Below are 24,491 nucleotides of genomic sequence, written 5' to 3'. Positions count from 1 at the left end.
GGCTGCTCAGTCCAAAATGAACAAGACCTCACCCAGGAAGAAGCCATGAGCTGTGCTCCACACATAGCTCTATGTCAGTGAAAACAACTGCCCTGTGCCAGGCTAAATACAATTCCCCTTTTCTTACTTATATAACACGGCAACCTTCTTTCACACTCACTGTATTCCTGGCCCAACAAAGCATTACAGAGCCCCTATGTTTCTTGGCCACAATGGCCAGGACTCTCCAAGAAAACCAAAGTTGACTCAGTACCATCACATCTTGCTGCTGCTCATCGATGTGGGGCACTCAGTGTGCTAAGGACTGGGTGCTTGCTAGGGGCAGGGTGCATGGGCTTTGTTCTGATGGCTTTCTGCCTTGTGTCATGCTGAGTTGGGTCCAAGTAGAGAAGTATCAGTACAGCTCAGACTGCTCAACATCTCCTTCCTGTTTGGGGTGCCCCTGGGCATATCCTTGACCCAATCTGGGATCTTCACTGCTTCTTCCTTCCTCCAGCCATTGAGATCTTGGTTTGGTTCTTCCTCACACCAGCTACAGGGATCTTGGCTTGTTTCTGTCTCCAGGCATAGGGATCTTGGTTTAGTTCTTCCTTTCTCCAGCCTTGGAGATCTTGATTTGGTTCTTCCATTCTCCAACTGTAGATATCTTGTTCTGGCTCTTCCTTTCCCCAGCCATAGGGATCCTGGTTTCCAGCAGGAGAGGGAAGAGTGAAATTTCAGCTTTGGGTCCTACCACATTAAAACTGAACCTCCATCCCTGGACTGGAGGTCAGTCTTAGCTTGTAAGGAAAGCAGTGGAGAAGGGTTAGGCTGAAGATGGATCTCCCTAACACCAGACACAGGTGATGATGAAGACAGGGAGTGACACAAGGTGATCCACGAGGATCGATCCACTCCCGTTTGCTGCGGGTCGCAGCCTGCTGAGCCCACAGCAGCCCGGTTCATCAGGTCAGTGGTTGTTTGGGAAAGGTGCCTCATTAGCTCCGTGTTCTCCAAGAACATCAGAGCCTTGGCAGGGCCGAGCAGCAGGCTGGGGTTAGCAAAACAGCCCGGTGCAGACAGGCGCTGGTGCATCCCAGCAGCCCTCGGACGTGCTGTGTGGACGCGTGCTCACGCCAGGGATGTGCATTCCACCTCTTCCCAAACCCTTCTGGATGCTGGGAACAGCCCGTGTCCATGGGAAGACACGCCGGGAGATGCATCTGGAGAACAAAGCCTCCTCATCCTGCCTGAGAGACAGCGGCTGCCTGGCTCCTGCCGGCATTTCTCCACTACAAACGCGTGCTGCAGCCAAGAGCAACCTTCCCAACGTCCAACACGGCGCTCCTTCAAGCTGGTGTCCCAGGGGACCAGCCCGGCTGGAAATGTCATTAGCATGTGTCACCTCTGCCTGCTTGGAAGGATTAATCAGAACAAGGAGCTCACTTTTTAATGAGCCTTTTCATGGTGCGTTACCGAGGGAGGAAAAAAAATAACCCCCCTCGAGCGAAACAGATTTTCCAATAAAATTTATAGAGCATGAAAAGGGCTTCTGGCGCTGGGGTTCAGAGGTGGCTGGCCTCGCACAAGCAGCACCACCCTCCTCCTCTTTGGAGGGTGAAAACAAAACAAACAAGCTGGGAAATGCAAGGAGCAGATAAGAGGAGGCATGTCCTCAGCGAGCTGCCTTTGTTGGCGAGTGACACAGGGATGGGTAAACTGAGCGCTCTGCCTCATGCCTGAGCACGCCAGCGCTGCTCTGGGATGGCAGCACCAGGATGTGATTGGGCACAGGACTGAGCCGTGGGCAGTGCTGGCACTCAGGCAGCACTGAGGAACCTCAGCCTCACGAAGAGATGCTTGCCCTGGGGGAGCTTGCAATGTGCCCAGAAAGGGTGCCCAGCATCCCGTATGAGGAAGGACGGGGGGGTTGGAGCAGCTTTCCATGCCCTGTCAAGAGAACAAATTATTCCTGTGCAGCCCACCCTTCCCTCCAGTAGAGAGTAATCCCTGCAACCATGACAGCCACTTCTCTTTGCCCCAGAGAACTGTATAAATCAGAGCGGAACAAAAGTCCTTTGCTGGGAGCTGGGCATGTGCGCTGCGTTTCAAAGGGCAGGCACATTTCTCTATAGATCTGCATTCTCTGGGGACGGCAGCTCTGACAGCAGAGAGATTAAGCAAAACAACCCACTCAACCTACCCTTCTCCAGCATCTCTCCATGGGTGGAACAAACCCATCACAGTCAAACCACGGGGCAGAGCCATAATTCACACTTGTTACTTTGCTCCTCAGTTGTTTAATGGCCTATTTTTCCTACTTAATGTTTTCAAAGTTTTGAGTAATAATTACATAGAATACAGACTCCTTTGGCGTTAGAGCTGGAAAACTTAGAAATAATGAGGAGCAGCAAACCAAATGTACCAATTATTGGAGTCCTCGGGGAACCTGCGGAGCTCGGCGAGCCGCATCCAAGCCTTCAGAGCAGCCATTCAGAGCTCCTCGTGCCTGGCAAGCATGCACGCACGATCCCTCGCCCACACACCCGGCTCGAAGTCACCCCAGTGACACCAGGCAAACTTATTTCAGCTGCAGTCAGCACGGTTTGCTTTGTTCCCAGCAGTGTGGATCTCCTGCAGGATGGTGCCGTTGCTCGGTGGCCACGGCCAGGTGATGGCAGAGTGAGCACCGATCTCCTCCTGAGCTCTTGTGGAGCAAAACGTTGCAACTGTTCAAAGCACTCGGGGCAGCAAATTTGTTTCTTCCCTGGTTGTTTGCACCAGCGGGGAGCTGGGCTTACGCCAGCTGAACAAGGGGCTGAAAATGAGAGTCACAGGGAGCCGAAGCCCTCCTGCTCCAAGGGCTCTTAGGAACCGGCTGTTGTTCCGTGAGCTCCTAATTACACAGCTATTTGCTTGGGCAAATGCTGGCTTCTGTGTTGTTCCCCCTGTGCCTGCTTTGAGGCTTGGGTTTGGTGAGGGTGGGACGGTGACCCCATCACTGCAAAATCACCACACTTCCAGTGGTCTCCTGAGCCACCTGAAGCCACCCAGACCTTCTGCCACCCTCCAGCACTCCATCGGGGGGATGCAGACAGCCTCCCTACACCTCACATGAACATTACAAAAAACCTGGCCTGGAAAGGTCTTCAAGGGAAAAGGAAGCATTAAAGAGCAAGAAGCAAGCAACGACCGCATGTGAGTATCATTATCCATACAAAGAAGTGCCATCCCCCAAATCCGTGCCAAGAAACCTACTGCCATGAAGTTCCTCTGCATAGGAAACAACAAGGGATTGTGCAACTGTGGTTGCTGTTGGATCCCGAGAGCAGAGTGAGGAAGTTACACTGCGGCTCTGCCAACCTCCCTGGGTGTCAGACCTACAAGCAGTCGCACAGTATATGTGCCACAGACAGCAATCATGGGGCTGAGCCCTTCCTCGGAGGCTCCTGGGGAAGCGTTTCCATTTTCCAACCGAAATGCAATAGAAGCAGTTCTGGATTTATTTCAGATGGAGATGGTTTTGTTTGGGGTTTAACAAGCCGAGCCAAGCCCAAAGTTTGGATTTAAAACAAAAAAATAATAATAAAAGAATAAATAGGGAAATATTTCTGTCCTGTTTTGAATTGCCTTCCATCAGATAATCAAAACCTTCATGCGAAGGGAAGAGTTTTCTCCAAGCACTCGTATCCAATTTGAAACAGTAAATTAGAAGAAGTTGGATGTTTTCAGACAGCTCCTTTATTAGCAATGAGGTGTGTTCCTCTGGGCCAGCACTGGTGCAAAGCCTGCCCTGTTCGTCCTGCTCCTGCTCCGCTGTGGGGTGTGAGGGGTTTTGCTCCTGATGGCTCTGGATCTCCCCAGAGTTTGGGTATATGCAGAAAAAAAACCCCAAACCCCATTCCAAAGAGCCCCCAGCCTGCAAAACGGGCCTAAATAATATTTACTCTTTGCAGTCTCTGAATGAAAAATAATGAAATGAAGCTAAATCTCCACTTTCTATTTTTTTTTTCCCCTCTCTTTAAAGCAGGGAAGGTAGGACTCCCGAGCCCCGCGGATCGCCTTTCTTTTCTCTTTCATGATATTTACTAAAGACTTAAAGATGGGAAGAAGCAGAAGCCTACACAGTGTATGGGCTGAGATGAAAAGGTCCCGGATCCCCAGCGGGGTAGGAAGGCTTCCAACAGGAGGCACAAGCTGCTCGCCTTTGTTTCTCAATTCAAACATGGTGACATGCACAAAAGGAGGCGAATAATATCACTCTCCTCGGCGGTGAGCCCACGCCTCGCTGCTGGCCGTCATAATAATAATTCCAAACAAAATAACAACAAAAAATAAAATAAAATAAAGGACGCCGATGGGAAAAAAAATGATTTGGGATTAAGAGTTCCTGTGTCCCACCTGCTGGCTTGAGGCATTCATCTGCTGAATAGACCTTCAGCTTCCCCAAACCCTGCATACCCTGAGAGGGGGTCCATCCTTTTCCGGGCCACCATTGACAATCTGTGGGATTCAGAATGCCTATGGAAAGGGTCCTGGGGAGCGGATGGTGTGGATGAAAGAGCAACCTGTCAATGACTCCATGTCAGCACTATGGGGAAGGGAAGCTCAGGTTTCCTGCACAGCAGAGGCTGAGGGGACCAGAGGCACAAAGACGGCTCAGCACCACCCCAGGGACTCCCTGTGATCTGCCATGATAGACCTCCTTATGAGAGCTTCCTTTGGCCTTATGGTGCTCATCTGAGCTTTGCTCCTGAGGAACAAGGCTGGGCTGTTGGCCCCTCTCCGATACCAAGGTGTCTGGACAATGCTCAGTTTTCTCCTAGTAGCACAAAGACAATGGGAGTCAGGTAAGCCCTAGATGTCATCAGAGCAGTTCTCTGATCCACTCTCATTCTACCTCATGCTAAAACCTATCTCTTTTTCCCTGCTGCTTCCCCTGGAAGCCAAACAAACCTCCATCATCTCCATATCCAATGCAAGCTCCACAGCTTGCTCCAAGTGCTGGACGAATCATCTCCTTTTGTTTGATTTGGACTGAGTTCCTCTCAGCTCCATCTGTCCCCTCCTGCACAAACCCCCTCAGGTCCCCACAGAGCATTCTGCTCCACAAATGTCCATGCTTCCCCATGCCCCACTCTCAGTGGTTGCAAGGGAGGTGGTTCAAAGGCCGTGTGGAAGAAGGGTGCCTCGAGGACACCAAGGTGACTCTTCTCTGCTCCTTCTTATGAGGACAGGATTGTGGCATCAACTGAACTTTCCAACTGTGGATTTGGCTGTTTTACTCTAACAAAAGGGTACAGGGAGATCGCAATGCTGAGTTTTTCTCAAAATCTGTGCAGCTTTCACATCCACAATAAGGGGATCAAGAAATTACTACTGCGGCCATTCCAGAGAAAGAAAGAAAAACCTCCTTCCCTGAAATGAGAAACAAGTTTCCCAGCTTCATGGCCTCTCCCTGTCCACTATATGGACCGGGCTTTGACAAGCAGAGTCAGGGGCTACAAAAACCACCCGCTTTTGGCCAGGCTCAAACCATGCTGCAGAGTCACAGCCTCTGGTGGAGCATCATCACCCTCTGGACTGTCTGCAGGAACATCACTACCCACCCTTCTTGGGATTGAAGAGCATCACTACCCACCTTTGCCTGGTTGGAGGAACATCACTGCTGACCCTGGTTGGATTGGAGGACCGTCACTGCCCACCCTGCTTGGATTAGAAGACCATCACTGCCTTGACCAGGCTGGAAAAGAATCACTGCTCATTCCAGTTGCATTGGTGGAGCATAACCACCTCTCTTGGCCACCCTTTGAGGCCCTTGACAGGCTCTGAATAAATGTCTTTGCTGACCTCGTGAGCCAGTAGGTCAGCAATGCTGACAAAAAGCCACAGTGGTGTGGAGAGCAAAATCTAGAAAGTGATGCTGGAGGGAACAGAGCTCTGACTAAGGCTTCCTCAGAAAATAAAACCAGTCTGTCGAGTCTCCCAGCCAGCATGGAAACTCCGTGAGCCACATGGAGTGCTGTGCCATCTGCGTCTGTGCAGTAGGCACTGCTCAGGCCCAGCACTGTTTATGATGGACATGGCAAGAGAAGAAGCCTTCTCCTGAACACGGGAAACCACATCCTGGTATTTTCCACTTGGGGATCTGCCCTGCTCCCTCTGTGATCAATGGGAAAGCTTCAATTAACTCTGGAGAAGAGACTGCCAGCAGCTCTTCCATCAGCTTGGAGCAAGCCCTTAGAAGCCCATAAGCAAATAACGAGATTTTATATATTTTTGTATCAAAGTTGGTAGGAGAGCAGGGGTTAGGGGCAGCTCCAGGAAAAAATACACTCAGAATGAATTTTTGGCCCCTACTGTGTGTTCTTGGTGATCAGAACACATAACTCAGGCAGATCTTAGGTCCAGGCTTTGGTCTGCTCAGGATATGACTATTATTCTCTCTGGTCCAGAGACAACTGGGAAACAGCTACAGACATGTCACCCCATCAGTGACCAACAAGCAGTGATGCTGATGGGATTGCCTCCTCCTGCCCTGCCCACTACTGCTTTCCTCCAACCCCAGTAGAAGTTTTCACTTCATCTCACAAGAAAACAGTGCCAACCAACTGAACCCCACAAAACACAACACAAAAGAAGGAGTTTTTCCTCTTTCCATCTCCAAGGGTGAATGGTAAAGCTCTACATCTCTAGGCATCTTGACGTGGCAGTGCCAAAGTATTGCTCTTGTGGCAGAAACTGCAGAACCAGGTTTCAAAACTCAGAACCAGAGTGTATTCCACTGAATCTCATCCTTTCCACTCCCAGGGGCCTCTTGCAGAGATTCACAAGCTGATAACTGCCAAAGTGGACGTGAGGACTGAATCAAAGGGAAGAAACTCCCCCACTCCAATAGCTACATCAAACCCACAGCGTCTAATGGAGCGGCAGCAAAGCTGTCAGTCAAGAATATCACATGCCTCAATTTGAAAGCATTGGATGGAGGAGAATCAACCAAAATACTAAAGACAGTCTCTTACTATTTGCAAAGACATTGCTGATCACTGCAACATATGGGAAAGGAAAGGACACGCCGCCCATCCTTGAAGAGGTACATCAAAAGGCGTTGCCAAAGAAGGCAATTTGGGGCCTTACAGTCACAATGCACCATTGCATCACTTGTATATTATGTCAAAGCCCAGCTGAAATATGGCTTTCAGTACGAGACTGCGATGAAGTGATAATCCACCCATGCCTATGAGAAAGTTCTGCATTGCATTTATCTTATTGAGAACTGTGACTTTCTGGTAAATTTGCTTAATCTTTTATACAAGGATTTTAATTCACAAGAAATTTAGTCTGGGTTCCAGCCAGAAAAGGAAGCCCTGGCATCATCTGGGTCCTTATGCTCTGCACTGTTGTGACAATCTCTACAACATCCCCTCGGAGTGGTAATTTCAATGCCCAAAAGGGTGTTGAATTTGGAGTTGTCTAAGTGGTTTCTGTTCTCCATCTCACATTACTCCCTCCTGCAGAGCTGTGAATTGCTGCGGATTTTATTTTGTTTTGAAAGAGGGTAGTTCTTGACTTCTGTCCGCTTCAGCACCCAGACGCTTTGCTTGAAGCTTTGCTTGAAGCTTATGGGACATGGCTTCTATGGGCTCGTGGCACCAAACCGTGGACCAGCTGAAGCCTGGACAAGCTTGGTGTCTGCAATCTCCAAACTGCCCAAATGCAGGCTTGGAAGAGAAACCCAGTCTGCAGCTGGGGCAGGATGGCCTCTCATCATGCACTCCCTGTTCCTGCTCGCCCAGTGTTTCTCCTCTAATAGGATGCCTGCACTTGAGGTTCTGCACTTCATCTCCTTCATAAAACTGATGCTAGGCAGAATACTTGGCTCAGCTCAAGCGTGACCCACAGCCATAAATCTGCACTGCTCCCCCTGCTCACACCCCCACGGAGCTGCTGTCGCTGCCCATTTGGAGTTGAAAAACCAAACATGACATTTCCCAGGTGCAGATGTGTTTGTCTCCCCTCCCTTCCAAACTTCCTTGGCTTCTCTTTCTTTTTGATGAGGGAGAAATTTAGCAGGCTGGGTGGAAATGGTGAGGCAGCAGCTGGCCAGGCTGAGCTGTGCCCCAGGAGGGCTTGGAGGAAGCGAGCTGTCCCCATCCCAGTGCCAGGAACATGGGGAGCTCAGGGAAGGCTGCCTGGGACTCCACAGCTGCAGGAAAAGCTCCCAGAGGACAGTGAGGACAGGAGGACTGAAGATCAGCATGATGGACCCATAGTGTAAACAGGGCCAGAAGGAACTTAGAGCCTTCTTGTGAGTGGGTAGACAAGGTGTGGCACAATGGAGGATCAAAGGTTTGGGCTCCAAACCATCCCTACCACTTGTAGGCCCCTCATCAACACCAGTTAGTTCATGAAAACAACTTGAAAATGTCCCAGATATGTGATCCATAGAAGAAGATAATAGAATCATAGAATCATAGAATCATAGGATCATGGATTCATAGAATCAAACACAGAATCATAGAATGGTTTGGGTTGGAGGGGACCTCAGGGATCATCCAGTTCCTGCTCCTCTGCTCGGGGCAAGGATGCTGATTACTAAATCAGGCAGTTGGTCATGTTGCCCAGGGCCCCATCCAACTGACCCTGGATACCTCCAGGGATGGGGCATCCTCAGCCCCTTTGGTTTCAGATGATGCTGAATTATTGCTACCACTTATGTGCTGTTAATACTAATGACAAGAAAACCATTTTTTGGTGCTGTGATCTATTGCCACATGGTTTCCCCATACCCAAACACCTCCCAGTGGCTCTGATACTGCTCACATTGCAGATACGATCCAGCAGCACCAGGTCCTTTCTGCTGAGCACCACAGCCAGTTTGCAGTTATGGATCTCAAGGCTGAGATTCATCCCCTCTAACTGCAGACATTTTATCTGATGCTCACTTAGATTCCCAACTGCTTGGTCATGAAGGGAAGAATTTCCAAGGTGGTCATTCAGAGCACGTGGGGAAAACACATGCTTCTGAATTACCTCTGGAAGAACCCACTTCTCTTAAAGGGCAAATGGACAGGAGATGATTGGATTATTCCACCTGCAGCAGCACTGAGCATCTACTCCCTCCACAGTCCAGACAAGAGACCTCAGAGCTCCTTCCCAACCCTTGTGTCCATGACACCATAACCACATCAGCTTGGGATGGGGAGCAAGGATGGCAGAAGCCATTCAAAAGCAAGGGTTAATTGGAAAACGCACACCCTGCAAGCATTCTAGGATCACATAATAGGAGATTCCCCAGCTGCAGAAAGGGGACTGCAGGCTCCTGGGTGAAGGAGCAGCACTGAGAAGCTACGGTATGCCATGCCCATACAGCAAACCTTGGATGGCCATGCGTGCTCCTGATCAACTCATGAGGACAGAAGCATTCCCCAGCCCCACTCCTGTGGCATCTCCATCTGATTTTTATAGCTTATTGTCTGCTTTCAGATCCAGACGCCCTGTGAACACAGTGGAGGTGGGTCTTATTGCTGCAGCTGGGGCCAGAAGCCTCCTCTTTAGATTGAACAGCGATAAGGGGTGACTGGGGCTCTTTATGACATTGCTTAACGAGCTGATGACATTTTTACGAATGAAGAAAGCCCCAAGATGATTAGACCTGTTGATTCTTCAGTGATGCCAAGACTCTTCCCTGACTAACAAACCCTGCTCGCATTCTTCTCCGCAGATGAAATCTTTGCAGCACATTTCCTCTTCCTTCCCTCTAACAAATTGTCCCTTCCCGAGCAGTTCCCTTTTCTTTTGCTCATCCATCACACACTGGATGGGACTGGGGTGCCCATGGCCTGGGATGGGGCACAGGTCTGGCTGTTGGCTGATTTTTCCTTAAGTTCAGGAGAGAGATACAGGGTGAGGTGTGCACAAAGCCATCGCTGTGTATGGCTCTGCAAGAGCCAGTTCTCCCTCCTTAGTGGATGAGATGGCTTTGAAAGAGCAAGTTAAGTGTGCCAGGGTATACGGAGACTTTGTCAGGGACTTTTCTAAAATCCCACATAAGAGGCTGCTAAAGAAACCTGGTAACCAGGGGATAAGAGGCAAATTCCCATCTTAAAACCAGGCTTGGGTGGCAGAGACAAAGGGTTCAAGCCTTGCAGGACTTGGCATGCAGGGAGGTGAACGGCGCCCGGGGCATCCTCATAATTAAAAATAATAACAGTGAGCATTTTCAAAGCGCTCGGTAAACATGATTAACTAATTAGTCAACTCTTTACTAATTAACCAGTCACAGGACCAGTATGGCTCAATATGCTTAATGATCCGGAGAGCGGCTGAATAGCTGGGGGCAACGACTGCGTAGCGGGAGCTGTGAAGGGAAGGAGGGACGGATGGGGATGCTGGGATGTGCTCACAGCAGGGCTGGGGTGGGAGGGACCGTGAGCACAGCCATGCCCTGCTCCTCTTCCCCTGCCCTGCTCATGGGAAGGGACTGTCTGTGCTCCCTCTGCCTGGTGGCTGCAGCACCATGCCAAGCCCTGCAGGTCACCTCCACACCTTCCCCTGCCTGCTAATGTCACCTGCTGGGGGTGACTTCAAGTATTTCCAGGCTTTCCGGGAGTCTCCTGTAACAGATGGGTACAGCTGTGCCCACAGTTGCTATTACAACACCAAATCACACACAGCCTTCAACCCAGCCCTAGAGAACTTTGCCAGGATGGATGTTTTCTATCAGCTGTTCCCAGCAAGGCACCAGGGCAGGACCTGATGGCTGTGCAGAAGGCGACGGCACCAGGACCTCTGTGTGTGGACATGGAGCAGCTCCCTGGATCTGTCACATGCGGAAAAAGGATCCCCTCTGCTTAAATGAAGTCCCACCAGTGGGTGAGCAGCCCCCTGCTCCACCACCAGCTTGCCACTGGGGTAGCGAAAGGATCTGACAGAAACATTTGATTCTGCATTACCAAGAGAGAAAGAAAGAAAATTCTCCCATGCAGAACAGTGTTTCAAGGTCAATAGAGAAAACCCTGTGGGCTGAATACCCATTCTGGGGAGGCTGGCAGGGAGGCTTGGGGTCTGGGTGTCTGCGCTGTCACACTTGTAGCCAGGTTACCATGGCTCATCGCAGTGCATCCACACCCTGGGGGGCTGCTCCTTGCCTGCATTCATCTCCTCCAGCATTGAAGAGGACAGTTGATTTGCAGGAGAAAAAACAACCCTTAGTGGTCCTGTCATGTCATCACCCCAGGGGTCCACAAAGGACCAGGGGGGTGAAGCCCAGGAGGGAGCTGAGCACATGGCCCTGGGCACAGAGCCCACTCTCCTGCAGGGCCAGGACCTGAGGCACAGTGGGTGCTGGATGGTGAGGATGGCTATGGGTAGTGAGGATACAGATATGGCCGTACTGCCTGACACCCATGGGTTGGCAGCATCACCCCACACCCAGGGCTCAGGTACCACAAGGAGGTGTGTGTGTGTTGGGGGGGAAGGGGTTGGTGCAGGTTTCCTGCTTTTTGGGGTTTTCTTCCCAAACCAAGGCAGGGTACCCAGTGGGGATCCTCAGGCTGCACTCAGCTCTCTGAGGTTCCCTGTGCTGTGCTGGGGTATTCCCAAAGGCAATGGCTGCAGCTGGGGGAGGGGGCCTGGGGGCACAACCCCTCCTCCCAGGGGAAGGGGACTGAAAGAAAAGCTGCATTTCTTTAGAAAGCAATGCCTGACTATGGGAAGGGTCCCTGTATCCATGCAGCCTCCCAGTCCCCTTTTAGTAATCTCACTTCTGGGCCCGCATTCATTCAGACTCTGCAGAGGATTAGCTGACCTTTCTTTCAGCGGTTGGTAAGCCGGGGATGTTAAGGCTTCCCAAAAATGAAGCTCTCAGGGTGCTGTCTCACAGGAGGGAACCCACAGGGCTGTTCAGCCAGACCTCGTGCTGTCTCCCTGCTCCCAAAAACAGAGGTTTGGGGATGTCAGGTGACATTAAGCAGCACTGCAATAGTGATGGGGTGGCACTGGCATACAGGACAAGCTGCTCCTGCACTGTGAGGGAGCGTTCACTCTGAAACCTAACAACGACCGGTGCCTTGGCCGGCGCTTTGCGGCAGAAAGGGCTCAAGCTGGGTCTGAGCATGAGGATTTGTGTTAAGCTCCCGAGCTCAGACGTGATGGAGTGACACACAAAGTGCTTCCCGCAGAGGGGGAATGTGCACGCGGCGGGGCTGCGCTCCCCCAGCCAAGTGGATCTGAGCACGGAGCGGCTGCTGGCGGTTCACCGAAACCCCGATGGGAGAACAAATGACACAGGGGGAAAGCAGGGCTTCATCCAAAGCAGAGAAGCTGGAAATCATTTCTCCTCTTCCTGCTTGCTTTCTCTCTCCGTTAAGTTTGAATTGAGACACTGGAGAGGCAGAAATAACTAAGCAAACCCGAATGCCGCAGCTGAAAGCTCTGAGCCGGACGCAAGCAAAGCCATTGCTGTTTCTCTACTCATTTCATCCAGCCCAACTCCGTTATTTCACAGAAGCTGCAGTGGGGTCAGGGCAGGGGATGCTGTTGTGATCCACTTAAATTGCTCGTTTCAATGGGCAGCCGGCTGCTAACGGGACTAATTTTATAGGCACCATAACCCGCCGTGAGAATCTGCTTTACGACCCTCCACTCCCTCCGACTCAAGCTGGAGCACGGCTGCATCCTCAATGCAACACAGAGCCGCTGCTTGCACGGCCAGCAGCATCACTAATTCAGAGAATAAAACTGTCTTATGAGATATAAATTAGGTTATTGCTCAGGAGACGAGCCACTCTGCTCAGCTGCTGTTGGAGAGCATCTGTTGCAATTGCAATAGCTGGTGGTTCTGGCCCTGCTCAGCACAAGTGACATCCCACATATTTTGGTGGTTCCTGTAAGTGCTCCATGTCCTGCGCCCACCGTGCCCTGCTGCTGGCTGGGACCTGCACCCAAGGACACAGCAGGGGACCAGAGACACTGGGCAGGGGGTGCATCCTGGGCTGTCCCATTGTGCTGGAGGCTGTAGGTTTGCAGGCTGCAAAGTGCACCTCTGGTGCTGGAGTGGAGGTATTAGTGGCCCACAAGAGGAAGCATATAATCAGCCTTCAATGCTGTGTAATTACACAGAAACTACCAAGAGAAATTAATTCTAAAAGGTGAACATATGGGTTGCAACTGGTTTTGCCTCTGGTTGCTGACACTCATAGCCCAGGGCAGAATCAAAGCCAAAAAACTGTGACTTCTCATGGGTTTATTGCACCAAAGCATGGCTGGTGCTGATAGCTGCACTGCACCCCAGGGACCCCTCCCTGTGAGTGGGGATCCTTGTGCTCCATGATCCAACCACAGTGATGCTCCCAGTGGGATCCAACCCCACTTCTGAGGATACTCCTTCCTGCTCCGACCTGCTGTGTCCCAGCATGTTGTATATGAATGAGCACACGGCAGTGGGATGCATCTGAGGTGAGCAGGTGCAGGAAGCCAACTGGTAGCACAGGGACCCCACGGCCCCTCCTTGCCAACACAGGGCCACCGGTGGGAAAGCAGCAGGAGATGGCCGCGTGCCACGGCCGAGCCCCTCGGGAACTCATTGTCATGCCAGCGTGGTAGCTGGGTGCTGTGAGACACGGTGGGAGCATGTCAATGCCTCTCGGGCTTCTGTACGGCCCAGATCCCCATGGGGAGCACACCAGGGAAAGGGGGGACCCCATGTAGCAGGTGACATAAAGAGACCTCAGGTCCCAGGGGTGGAAAAAGAACAGATCTCATGGCACATGGCAACCCAACAGCAGTGCATGTGAGTGAATGGGACTTGTTCACTGCCCAGGACCTGAGCACAAACAGCATCACCCTGGTCAAGGCAAGCCAGCCTACTAACTGGCAATAGGTGCATTAATTCCAAATGTACACCCGCTTTGTATCCCTTTATATCAGACAGCTGCTCCAAGGGGCTGCTGGAATAAAGGAAAAACAAAGTCTGCGTGCCTTCATGCCTCCCCGCTTCCCTTAGCGGAGCTGCCGCTATTGGCGTTGTTGTTATTATTATTGTTATGATTATATGCATTTCGTTCTCTGCTCAGTAATGAATAATTTATGGCTTCGTCTCCGTCCCCTTTCAATGGATTCACTATCCGGGGAGACTCACTGAATAATTTGGATCATTCGTTTTCAAGTGCGTGGGCTGCCGACAAATTGTTTGCCTTTCATTCCTGGGGACGTCCATTGGTCACCAATGGGGATTTCTTTGGCTGCCCTACACACGTGACAGCCCGTCTGGGGTTTTGTGGCAATGGGGTTTCTTTATTGATTGGGTGGAACGTGCTGAAGTGGAGCCTTGGTGGGGGGAGGCCGCATTGCTGCAGGGGTGGGTTTGCCAAATCGCCGTGAGCATTTGGTGGCTCCACGGAGGCTTGGGAGGAATGAATGCTATGGTTAAGCACTGTGTAATGTTTTAGAAGCTTGATTTGATCAAAACTATGATGCAGTGGATTGCTAAGCTCCCACAGTGCTAACTGGAATCCTGGGAATAGATGGGTTTTTAACAGGCTTGCACTGAGCATGGCTTTGCCTTAGAAAACAAGCGAGCATCAGGTGCGCTGTTAGCCCTGCTCTGCATACCAGGGCCATCTGATGGTGATACCAGACTGCAGTCCATCACAGTGTGCAGCAGCTAAGTCCAGCTCCTCACCCAAAGCTGGGGCTCAGGGTGTAGCCATCCCCACAGGTACCCACGGTTTGTCCCAGTGGTCATCCCCCAGACTTGCTGCCAGCACCCACAGCTCCACAAAAACAATTGGAATGTGCAACACTTGGCTGTGTGATGAATTGATATCACTCCCTGCCCCACAACACCCCCAATAACCTCGCAGCCCCTCCTGCCCCACGCTGCTGCCCACTCTGATTTACAAGCAGCGTGCAAAGGACGCAACGGGCTGCTGGGCTGAACCACGCGGGAATATCAGCTGAGTTACAAAAACAAACAAACCAAACCCCACCGGGAGCCCATTTCATTTATCTTCTTTTGTCCAGCTTTGCTTCAGCGTGAAAGTCGCCCTTTCAAGCCCAGCGGTTGTGTTCCAACCCCAGCGAGCAGCTGATCCAAAGCGCTGCACCGCGAGCTTCCCCGCGGCATGTTTGCACAGTTCAATTCATTTCTAAATATTCAGCAGTGTTTCCCTCCCTCCCACCCTCTCAGGACTTTCTGCCCAAGAGCCGAGGGTGTAAAGCACAGGGCTGGGGATCCTGGTGCACAGAGCCTTTGTGTGCAAACACAAGCTGCTGTTTGTATTTGCCTTCACACTGTCAGAGCCCAATTGTGCGCGTCGCAGTGCTGGCTAGCAGGCTGCCTGCAATATCCGCTCGGCCGTCCCTGCTGCCAGAGGGACGCTCCCCCTCCCCGGGATGCTTTGAAGCAAAGTGATTTCATTTCATCAGGCTTTTGTTAATCGCGGTACGATCTGACATTAAGCAGAACCAACTCCCTGTTGCAAGAGGATGGGAGGGTTGATGGGGAAACAGCCGGGCTGGGGGGTCCTGCATCCTGAGGATGCTCTGCTGCAGCTCAGCACTGCAAAGGGAGGTTTATAAAAGCACCCCATTTCTCCCATCTTCCCATTTCACCACTATCTTCCTGCAGGAGCGAACCGAGGTGCTGCACTGGGCTGCTGGGTGTCAAAAATCCCTTTTACCCATCAGAAGCATTGTGTCATATTTGGTTGAAATAAAGCAGGGATGGTGATGATTCTTGTGGTCCCACAGCACACAGCCCTATAGGGATCAGCTGTTGAAGTGACACGGGGAAGGTGATACGAGCTCTGCATCTTTCCACCCGAATTCATGAGCCCAGTGTTCAAAGGTGTGTGTGGGGGGGTATAAGGGCAGGGGTGGGGCAGAGCAGATGGGCAGCAGCTCAGTTTCTCTGCAACCAGAAAGCACTTCCCATCCCAGCACTTCCTTGCTGCAGGTCAGGATGGATTCGTGCCACTCCACCCCGCAGAGCTCAGCTGCTCACAGCCTGCCTCACTGCCCAGCTCTGCTGCTTCTCACACTGTGTTTGCCATTTCCAGGTGAAACTGAAGTTCTCACCTGCACTGTCTCTGCCTGTGGAGCTGTGTGTAGCATGTGGCAATGGGTTTTTCCCCTGCTCTTTTGCTCACTGCACTCTGGAATGATGAATCTCCTAGGGCAGTGGAAAGGTAACTTCACACAGGAAGGGCACAGCAGCAGTCTAGGCTCTATTGGTGCCTTTCAGTGCAGCAGGACTGCCTGTGCCAGAGGAGACCCTGGGAGCTGAGCATCATCCCCAGCACACAGCAATCTCCAGGTCACTCCATCAGTTCTTAAATTCTGGGCACTGATGGAACAAATCCATAAATCCACAGATCTATAAAGCTGCGTGCCTCCCCCATCCCTGCCCCCTTCCAACACAGGTCCTCATGCCTTCCCAGCTCAGAACCCTTTCTCTCAACTGATATTCCCTACAACACCACATTCCCTCCCTGCAGGAGCACAGAGCTGAGGGGGTGTGTGGCAGAGCCGCACAGCTCCATCCCCAGCAAGCTGCAAGCTGACATTAGAACAGCCTCACTGCCTCCTTATCAGTCCCCGGGGCATCCTAATCCCCCTATAAATGAAAGCTATTACAGAGAGATCTCCTTAAGAGCCTGCCTGCCACCTCTCCATTGGGGGATGTCTTGGCACATGGTTGGAAGGGAGAAGTGTTGTGTGCTCAGGCTGTGTCCATCCCTTGTGTGCTTGGGGTGCTGCTGTTCGGTGCAGTCAGGAAGATGCCAGAGACAGATGGGGTCTAGCCTGGGGATGGTGAAGCTCCCTTGCTTGCTAAGAGCTTGACTCTGCAGGCAGAGCTGTAAGTGCTGCCTAGGAGAGGCTCACTGTGCTACCTGGTGGTCCTGGGGATGGTTTGGGGTTATTTCTGCAGTTTGACAGCAATATGGGGCTCACCCTGACCTGCACCTCCTCCACCCTGCAAAGCTGGTTGACAAAACCCATCACAACCCCAAACCCAAGGCCAGGGGATGGGCTCTGAGTGCTGACAGAGCTGTGTTGTCCCCGTTCAGTGCAATGAGTGTGACCAGATGGCCTCTAAGGGTCCCTTCCAACTCCAGCCGTCCTGTGATTCTATGATACATTTGCAACACAAACATCCTAGGCACTCACAGCCCAGCAGGAAGGTGTGAGCCTGGGAGAGCTTTCCATAGGGCTGTGTGCTTCTCGCCCTGCAGGGCTGGGAGCGCGTCCCCCCAGGCGGTCACAGGGAGTCTGCACGGCGAGGACACTGCTGGCTGAATGAGGATGACATGCGTTGGCCCAGAAAGAGAAGGGCAGAGATTAGCCGTGGACAAGCTCAAGGGAAGGCAAGTGTCCAACCCTGAGTGCCAAGCCTGGTTTTGTTTTAGCCTTAACTGCGCTTTTTTGTTTGTTTGTTTGTTGGTGTAAAAACCTTTCTGTTGGAAATCAGTTTAACTTTAAGCTTCCTGAGAAGAAAAGCCTGTGAGAAAGCTCTGCCCATGCCTGGCTTGCTTGGGAGGCTACAATGGGAGTCTCGGTTGCTTATGGGCTCATATTTCTATGGCTACGGCACCCAGTGTGATTCCCCATGCAGAATGACCCATGAGAGCTGGGCATAGGGATGGGAGCAGGGTGCAGATCATGGAGGCTGTGTTCCAGCTGCTGGGGAGTGCAGGAATTCTGTGCTGCTGCTTCACACCTTTCCTTCACACACAGCCGTGCTTTGGTCTCATGGCCAGGGGAAACTGAGGCACAGGGGAATGAGACAAATGGATATGAGGAATGATGAGCATCCATTGTGTCCTCTGTATGTAACAGGTGGTTTGGGTACAGAGCACTCCAAAACCAGCCTGCAGTTTACTAAGACAAGCAGGGCTAAGCACGGCACAGGACTGCCTCGGTGTCCCCAGGGAACATCTGTCAGCACCAGTTGTCTCCTCATCCCATTGAGTGGCCAGTGGGAATGGGAAGGCCTTGGAGGGTTTGATTTCCCTGGCTATAGTGAGGATGGAGGGGAGCCCAGAGGCTTCTATAGGTAGGACTGTCCACAAATCTCTCCCTGAGCTACCACTGAAATGAGAGCGGTCCACCCCAGGTCTGCCCATAGTTTCCCTTTGGGAATGCAGCAGCCTGGTTTCTGGCAATTCTCAGTCCTAGAGATGAAGTTTCCCTTCAGCAGGGGAAGAGTCTGGCTCACAAACCACTCTGACACAGACACATCACAGCCTGGGATCCCACCACCATGCACACCACAGAGCGCAGCCTGACACCAGCTCCATGTGCTGGGTGCCAAATCCCATATCTGAACACACAATATGTTTCCTTTTTCTCACTACAGCCACACTCATTATTACTCAGTGCTCTCCAGGCATAACACAGGGCCAAAATCCGAGATGAGCCCAGCACCTGCAGACCCCATTGACGTCAAAGCCATGTGCAGGTGCTGGTGCATCTCCCCACTAAGTGCTTGGGGCGGCACTGGGAACAGTGCTGGGAGATGGTTCCCAAAGCTCCTTCAGCCTGTGCCGGCTGGAAAATGCACTAGTGGCATTTTGTGTAAGTGAAAAGGGGGTTTCTGAAGGGTTTCATGGCAGTTCTCATCTGCATCATGAACGGCCCGTGAGAAATTGTGGGGTGGTGTTGATTGCATTGCATGGATTTCCCTAAATCTGGTTGAAGTCTGCATCCCTGGCTGCACTTCTGTGCATCTGCACCAGCTCACCAGCAACCGAGCTCTGAAGGCATTTCAGCTCAAGCCTTTCCCAGCTGCAGGCTCCTCTCATGGGGGACACAAAGTGTTGGCCGCAACCTGGGCTTTGGGCTGAGCACTGTGCAGGAGAGAGGGAGGACACAGAGCAGAGCTCCCTGCCTGTCAGTGATTGCAGCAGCTTCTCTCCAAGCCGTGTCCTCTCTGGAGCCCACTGGCTGCCAGGCACCCAGCCAAAGCTGTGCTGAGAGGCCAAGTTCTTCATGGAGCAGCTATTTGCCAGGTAATGCTGATGGGAACCCCGTGGTACGGAGTGCTGCAGGCAGGGCTCCTTCTGCCCATGGAGGACATCTCCTTGGGCCAACCCTTGCCCTGCATGTGGCTCCTGTGGGCAGCAAGAGGTGATACAGGAAAATTCAATCTGGCTGTCGAGAAATGTTCCCGTGGGAAATTTTGACTTCTCATCAGAAACTGCAGCGTGTTTCTGTTTCAGCCCCCAAAAAAGCATGAATGGGAACAAAGGTTCCGTTTTGGCAGGGGAAAGGGGCTCACTGAAGGAAACACCCCAATCTTCAAGCAAAGCAGACACGTCCCGCCATCTTTCTCTTTGCTTGGAAACTCAATTTGTCCCCCCCAAAAAAGAACAAAATGGAAGGAAACGCCGTAACCAGTTCTCACTTGATGGGCTGGGGGCAAATTCAGCACATTTGGTGAATTCACCTCCTCCATCAGCACGGGGCTCCTCTGTCTGTGCTCCCTTTGTGGGCTGAAGATCCCCCCAATGTGGAGATCACTGTCAGCCCCAGTCTCTACCTGACACCCGAGGGTCAACGAAGGCTGATTTCCCTCTGGGTTCGGGAGAGAAACCAGGGTGGGCCGATGGTCATGAGCAAGTGGGTGGGAGCTGAATGGGTTTATTGTGATCTTTATCTAGGAGGATTATTCCAGGCAGTGTGGGCTTGGCAGGGCCATGCAGTTGTTTGGCTGCTGTCGGTGTTGCAGACTGATAGGTACGACCCCAAGGAATCTGCAGCAGAAATGGGCTATGGAAAATGGTTTTACTGTAGTTTTGCCATTGCAAAACATTCATATCCCAGCAAACCGTGATGAAAGGGAAGCAAAGTCGGTGATTTTCGTTTGCAAAAGCCTGACCTGTGCATGGAGTGCAAGGCAGAGCCTGGCACAAAGTCCTGCTTAACTGGAAACTGGGAACCAGACTGGAAATCAAGTGGAAGTGTGGGAGATGGGTGTGCAGGGCTGGCACAGTGACTGAACAGATGCATTCCAGGGAACATTTCGGGGCACTGCGGGGTAGCCCAGGGACCCAACAGTGACCACGGGACACTGAATTTCACAGCATGCTTTCTGCAACCAAAGAACCTGCCCTGAGCTGCGAGACAGGAGGTGAGAACGGTGCGAAACTGCTCTGTCGGCTGCCGGACAGAGACAAACCCGGAGACAAATCGCGGCTCAGCGCTGTTTGCACACCCGCACACCTCTCTCCCCCCCAACCTTCCCCCCCGGCCGTTGAGAAAACGGCAGCTCCCCGGAGCGCCCCGACGTGAGCCGGAGCCCGGACAGGGAGCGGAGCTTCCAGGACTGAGCACCGCCGGGCACAGGGACACGGCCGGGCGCACTCATCCCCACCCGATCCCGGTAACCCACGGTCGCTGCCAGCTTTGGCCGAGCCTCGGCATTGAAGGCGCCGGCGAAGAAATTACCCTTTGTGCAAGGGACACATCTGATTGTGATTTGGGGGAAAAAAAAAACAACAGGAAAATAAGGAGGAAAAAAAAATCCAAGTAATTCGGCCGCTCGGTTTGGGGATTTCTTGGTTTCTCTTTTTTGTTTTGTTTTGTGTTGTTTGTGTGTGTGTGGACTTTTTGTTCCCGATCGTCGGAGCTGCGAATGTTTGGGGAGACGGAGCCGTGTGTTCCGCTTAAACAAGGCGGCTGCGGGCGGCGGGATGCCGGGGACGCGGAGGGGAGAACCGAGCCGAGCCGTGCAGAACCCGAGAAGCTGCTCAGAGCCGCCGTGGGTCATCCCGAGCCCCCGGAACACGCAGGGACCGCCACGGCCCCATAACACGAGGAACGGCGGGGAGCCGTCAGTCGGGGGTGCAGAGAAATAGCCCCAGTCCCCAGCCGTGCCCAGGGACACGCCGTCTCCTTTCGGGGACAGACCCGGAGTTCGCTCGCAGCCCGGACGGCGCGGATTCTTCTCCCGAAACGGAGCGCACCCGCTCGGCCCGGCGCTGTCCGTCGGCTCCAGGGCCGGTTCCCGTCCCACCGCCGCCTCCCGCACCCGGGTGGGCGGCTGCACCGGGCTCGGGGCCGCGGAGGCTCTGCGGAGCCGTGCCGGGGCTTGCGGGTTCGGCAGAGCTGCCCGGCCACCTTCCGCCTCCGGCAGCGACAGCAGCCGCTCCCGGCTCCGTGCCGAGCTGCGGCTCCTCGTACCCCCCGGCCCAGCCGGCGCCTCCCTGGGCTGTTCTGCGCACGAACGGGTTTTTGACCGCTGTCCTCCGCCTCTCCTCTCACTGCGCTGATCCTCCCCACGTCCCCTGCCCTGCTCCACCCTCCGCCCGCTGTCCCTTGCTTTGCTCCCCAAGTGCCTCCAGCCGTGCCACCCCCGCCCCCCCGGTGCCCTCGGCGCTCCCGAGTCCTTCCATACCCCCCGCCTCACACTGAGAGACCGTTGCTGTCTCTTTTCCCACGCCGTCCCACATTCCCTTCGCCCGCCGTCCATCCACGTTCTCCCGAGATCCCCGGTCTCCGTCCCCGGGTCCCGCAGTTCCTCACCAGTCCGCTCCCGGCTGCGGCGCTTCCATCCCTGCACTCCCGATCCCCCGCTCCTCTCGCGTGTCCCCGATCGGCCCCTCGGCGTCCCCTCCTTTGCCCCGCACTTCCGCTGCTCGTGTCCCTGGATGTCCCCACGCCTCCCGCTCCCTCTCCCCGGCGGATCCACGCTGGGTCCTCCCCTCCCTCCCTCCGTCCTGGGAAGCCCCGCGCCCCGTCCCCGACCCCGTCCCGGTCTCCGTCCCCGCTCTCCCGGTCGCCACTCACCCACGCACTCGTTGGCCTCTCGGGCGGTCGCCCTCTGCCAGGGCCGGTCGTAGTGGAAGGGTTTGCAGCGATCGCACTCGGGCCCGGCCGTGTTGTGCTTGCAGTCGCACACCAGGTTGTCGTCTCGGTCGCGGACGCAGCGGGACGCGTGCCCGTTGCACTTGCAGCGCCCGCCGACCTGCAGGTCGGACACGGCGTAGAAGTAGGAGTCGCGGGCGAGCTCGGAGTCGTCCTCGTTCTCGTCGCCGAAGGTGTGCAGGCGGCTGAAGGTCACCTTGATGTCGGTGGCCGTCACCCAGTCCTGCAGCACGGGCGAGTTGTCGAAGTCGTGGGCGGTGGGGCGGCCGTCCAGGGTGCTGAAGGCGATGAGGCCGCCGGAGAGGGGCCGCACGTCGGTGTGCGAGTCGGTGCAGATGGCCTCTTGCTCGTTCTGCTTGGTGATGGCGGCGCGGCTCGGCTTGTTGTACATCTTGCGGCACTGCGTGGAGTAGAACTGGAAGGGCACCCACGTCTTGCCGTAGTCCATGGACTTGTAGATGGCCATGGACTCGGGGCGCGGCGAGCAGAACTGCAGGCTCACGTAGGTCACCTCGAACTTCTTGCCGAGGGACAGCGTGAGGGTGACGTTGTGCGGGTACTGCACGTAGCTGTCGGACTGCCAGCACGTCAGGTTGTGCGGGTTGTTGAGGTCGGTGAGGAAGGAGGGCGGGTGGGCGCGCTTGGGGTCGGAGGCGTTGCAGAGGTGGCACGAGCGGACCTGCTCCTCGCCCTTCTCCGTCACCACGCAGTACCTCGACGGCGGCTTCCCGCAGGTGCTCGACACCTTCACCTCCTTGCCGAAGGCCGAGTTGACGAAGTCGGGGATGCAGCGGCGGGGCAGCCCGTGCTCGTCGTAGCAGGGGTCGGGCTGCGCCGTCTGCACGGCGAACATGTTCAGCCCGGGGTAGCCGCCTCGCAGCGGCTGTGCCAGCCACGCGGCCGCCAGCAGCAGGGCGAGCGGCCCCTCCGCGCCCCTCCGCGGCATCGTGCGCGGCGCAGCGGGGCTCTGAGCGGGGCGGCTCGGCCGGCGGAGGCGGTGCGCGGTGCGCGGCTCACGGAGCGCGGAGCATCGCCCGCCCCGCGGCCAAACCCCGCGGAGAAAGGGAGAGCGGAGAGGCGACGGCCCCACAAAAGTGCCGCTGGCGGCGGGGCTGGGTCCCGCCTGCCTCCCGCCCCGGCTCTCGCACGGAGAATGACTGGCGGTCCCAGCCCCCGCCGCGTTTGAGGTCATGCTAAAGGAGTGACATTGCGCTCAAGGAACAGAACAACGACATCCACTGGCGGCTCAGCCAGAGACACGCACAGGCGTCGGGGTGTGTGTGTGGGGAGGAGGCGGGGGGGGAGGGGGGGAATGGGAGTGAGACGCAGCCCGGGGGGCCTCCCCGACTCCACGGCGATGGGCGACCCGAGGGAGCGGGGACGGGCCCGGCTTCTCCCTCGCCGCGGGTCCCCCCGCTCCACGGTTCATCCTGAACCCCGACGGTGCGGGGGAAGTCCGGGGCTGCACGCTCCGGCAGCTGAAGAGGCTTTGGGAGGGACGCCGGGAGGGACGGGACGGGACCTTCTGCACCTCACCCTCAGCAGGATCCTCACTTCTCCCCGACCCCAGGACACAACGGACCTGAGACCTCTCAGCACGGCGGGGGCTGCTCATGAACACAGACTGAGCGCTGCCGAGGCCCTCCCCTTGCAGGTGCCCAGAGCTGCTTTCGGGGGACCCCCGTCCCGGCGGGCCCCTGCCCAGAGTCTGGGAAATAAAACACTTACCGACCTTCCCAGCTCGACCCCGGGTGCTGGGAGACCCCGAGCCCCCCGCCCCCAACAAGCTCGTAGCCCCCGCCGCCCTGACGGGCCGACGCGGAGCTCCGGGAGCAGCAGAGCATCCCTGAGAGCGGCCGCCCTGCTCGGCCCCCTGCCTCCCGCAGCCGCTTCCCTTCATTAAAAGGGCACTTTTATTTTTCCAACGGAGGTGCCCTTTCTCGGAGCGCTGCCCACGTCGTGTCACTCAAGCGGCCGAGTCCTGGCACGGCGACGTGGCCCCTCCGCTGCCAGCCCCGACGGGACGGCCTGAGGGGACGGGGCTGCCCGAGCAGCGGTGAACCCCACGCCGGCCTCCGCCCCCTCCCCTCCGCCCGCCCCTCTCTCCGCTTTGAATTCCTTGCCACCGAGCTGAATAAAAGTGGTTGTTGTAAATTGAATTAGTGCCTGATTAATCTGCTCCCGGGCCTGCTAGCCCAGCGGGGCGTCTTTGGCAATGCAACCGCCTTCCCTGCAGGGCAGCGGGGCTCCGCAGCCTCCCTGCCCCCATCGTTCCCCGCGCCCCCCCCTCCTCCCTCGGCAGCTCCGTTGCTGCTGGGATTTGTTAACTCTTCCCCGGAAAGCATCCCCTCTGCTCCCGACGCCCTCTCTCTGCTCCGGACCCCTCAAACTCACCGGGGTTCCGGAGCCGTCGGGGCACCCTGGGGGGGCACTGCCCGGCTACCCCCGCCAGAGCCGAGGTTTCCCATCTCCCCCCATCTGCACTCTACGGGCGTCGTGTCCGTGCACCGTGCCCGGAGCTTCTTCTCCATCCACCCGTATCTGAGACCTACCCCTCCGCACCGGCTCGCTGCGTGTTCTGTGTCCTACACCCTGGCGGACCCGGGAGCGGCCTGGGAGCACAGCAGGTGCCCCTCCGACGT

At 54.8% G+C, this 24,491-nt stretch overlaps 1 protein-coding gene across 1 annotated transcript in view; it reads right to left on the bottom strand.

Moving 5' to 3' along the window:
• NTN1 (netrin 1) overlaps positions 1–23,004 on the bottom strand; it is a 46,683-nt gene extending 23,679 nt beyond the window's left edge. Inside the window, exon 1 of the mRNA XM_072352245.1 lies at positions 21,772–23,004. Coding sequence (XP_072208346.1) covers positions 21,772–22,795 — 1,024 coding nt within the window. The 5' untranslated portion in view covers positions 22,796–23,004. The remainder of the gene's footprint in view (positions 1–21,771) is intronic.
• Positions 23,005–24,491: the final 1,487 nt, after the last annotated feature.

The sequence above is a fragment of the Excalfactoria chinensis genome, chromosome 17 (genome assembly GCF_039878825.1).
Source record: "Excalfactoria chinensis isolate bCotChi1 chromosome 17, bCotChi1.hap2, whole genome shotgun sequence".
Lineage (NCBI taxonomy): Eukaryota > Metazoa > Chordata > Aves > Galliformes > Phasianidae > Excalfactoria > Excalfactoria chinensis.
The sequence above is the reverse complement of the archived record's forward strand: the minus strand, read 5'-3'. Positions and strand labels throughout refer to the sequence as shown.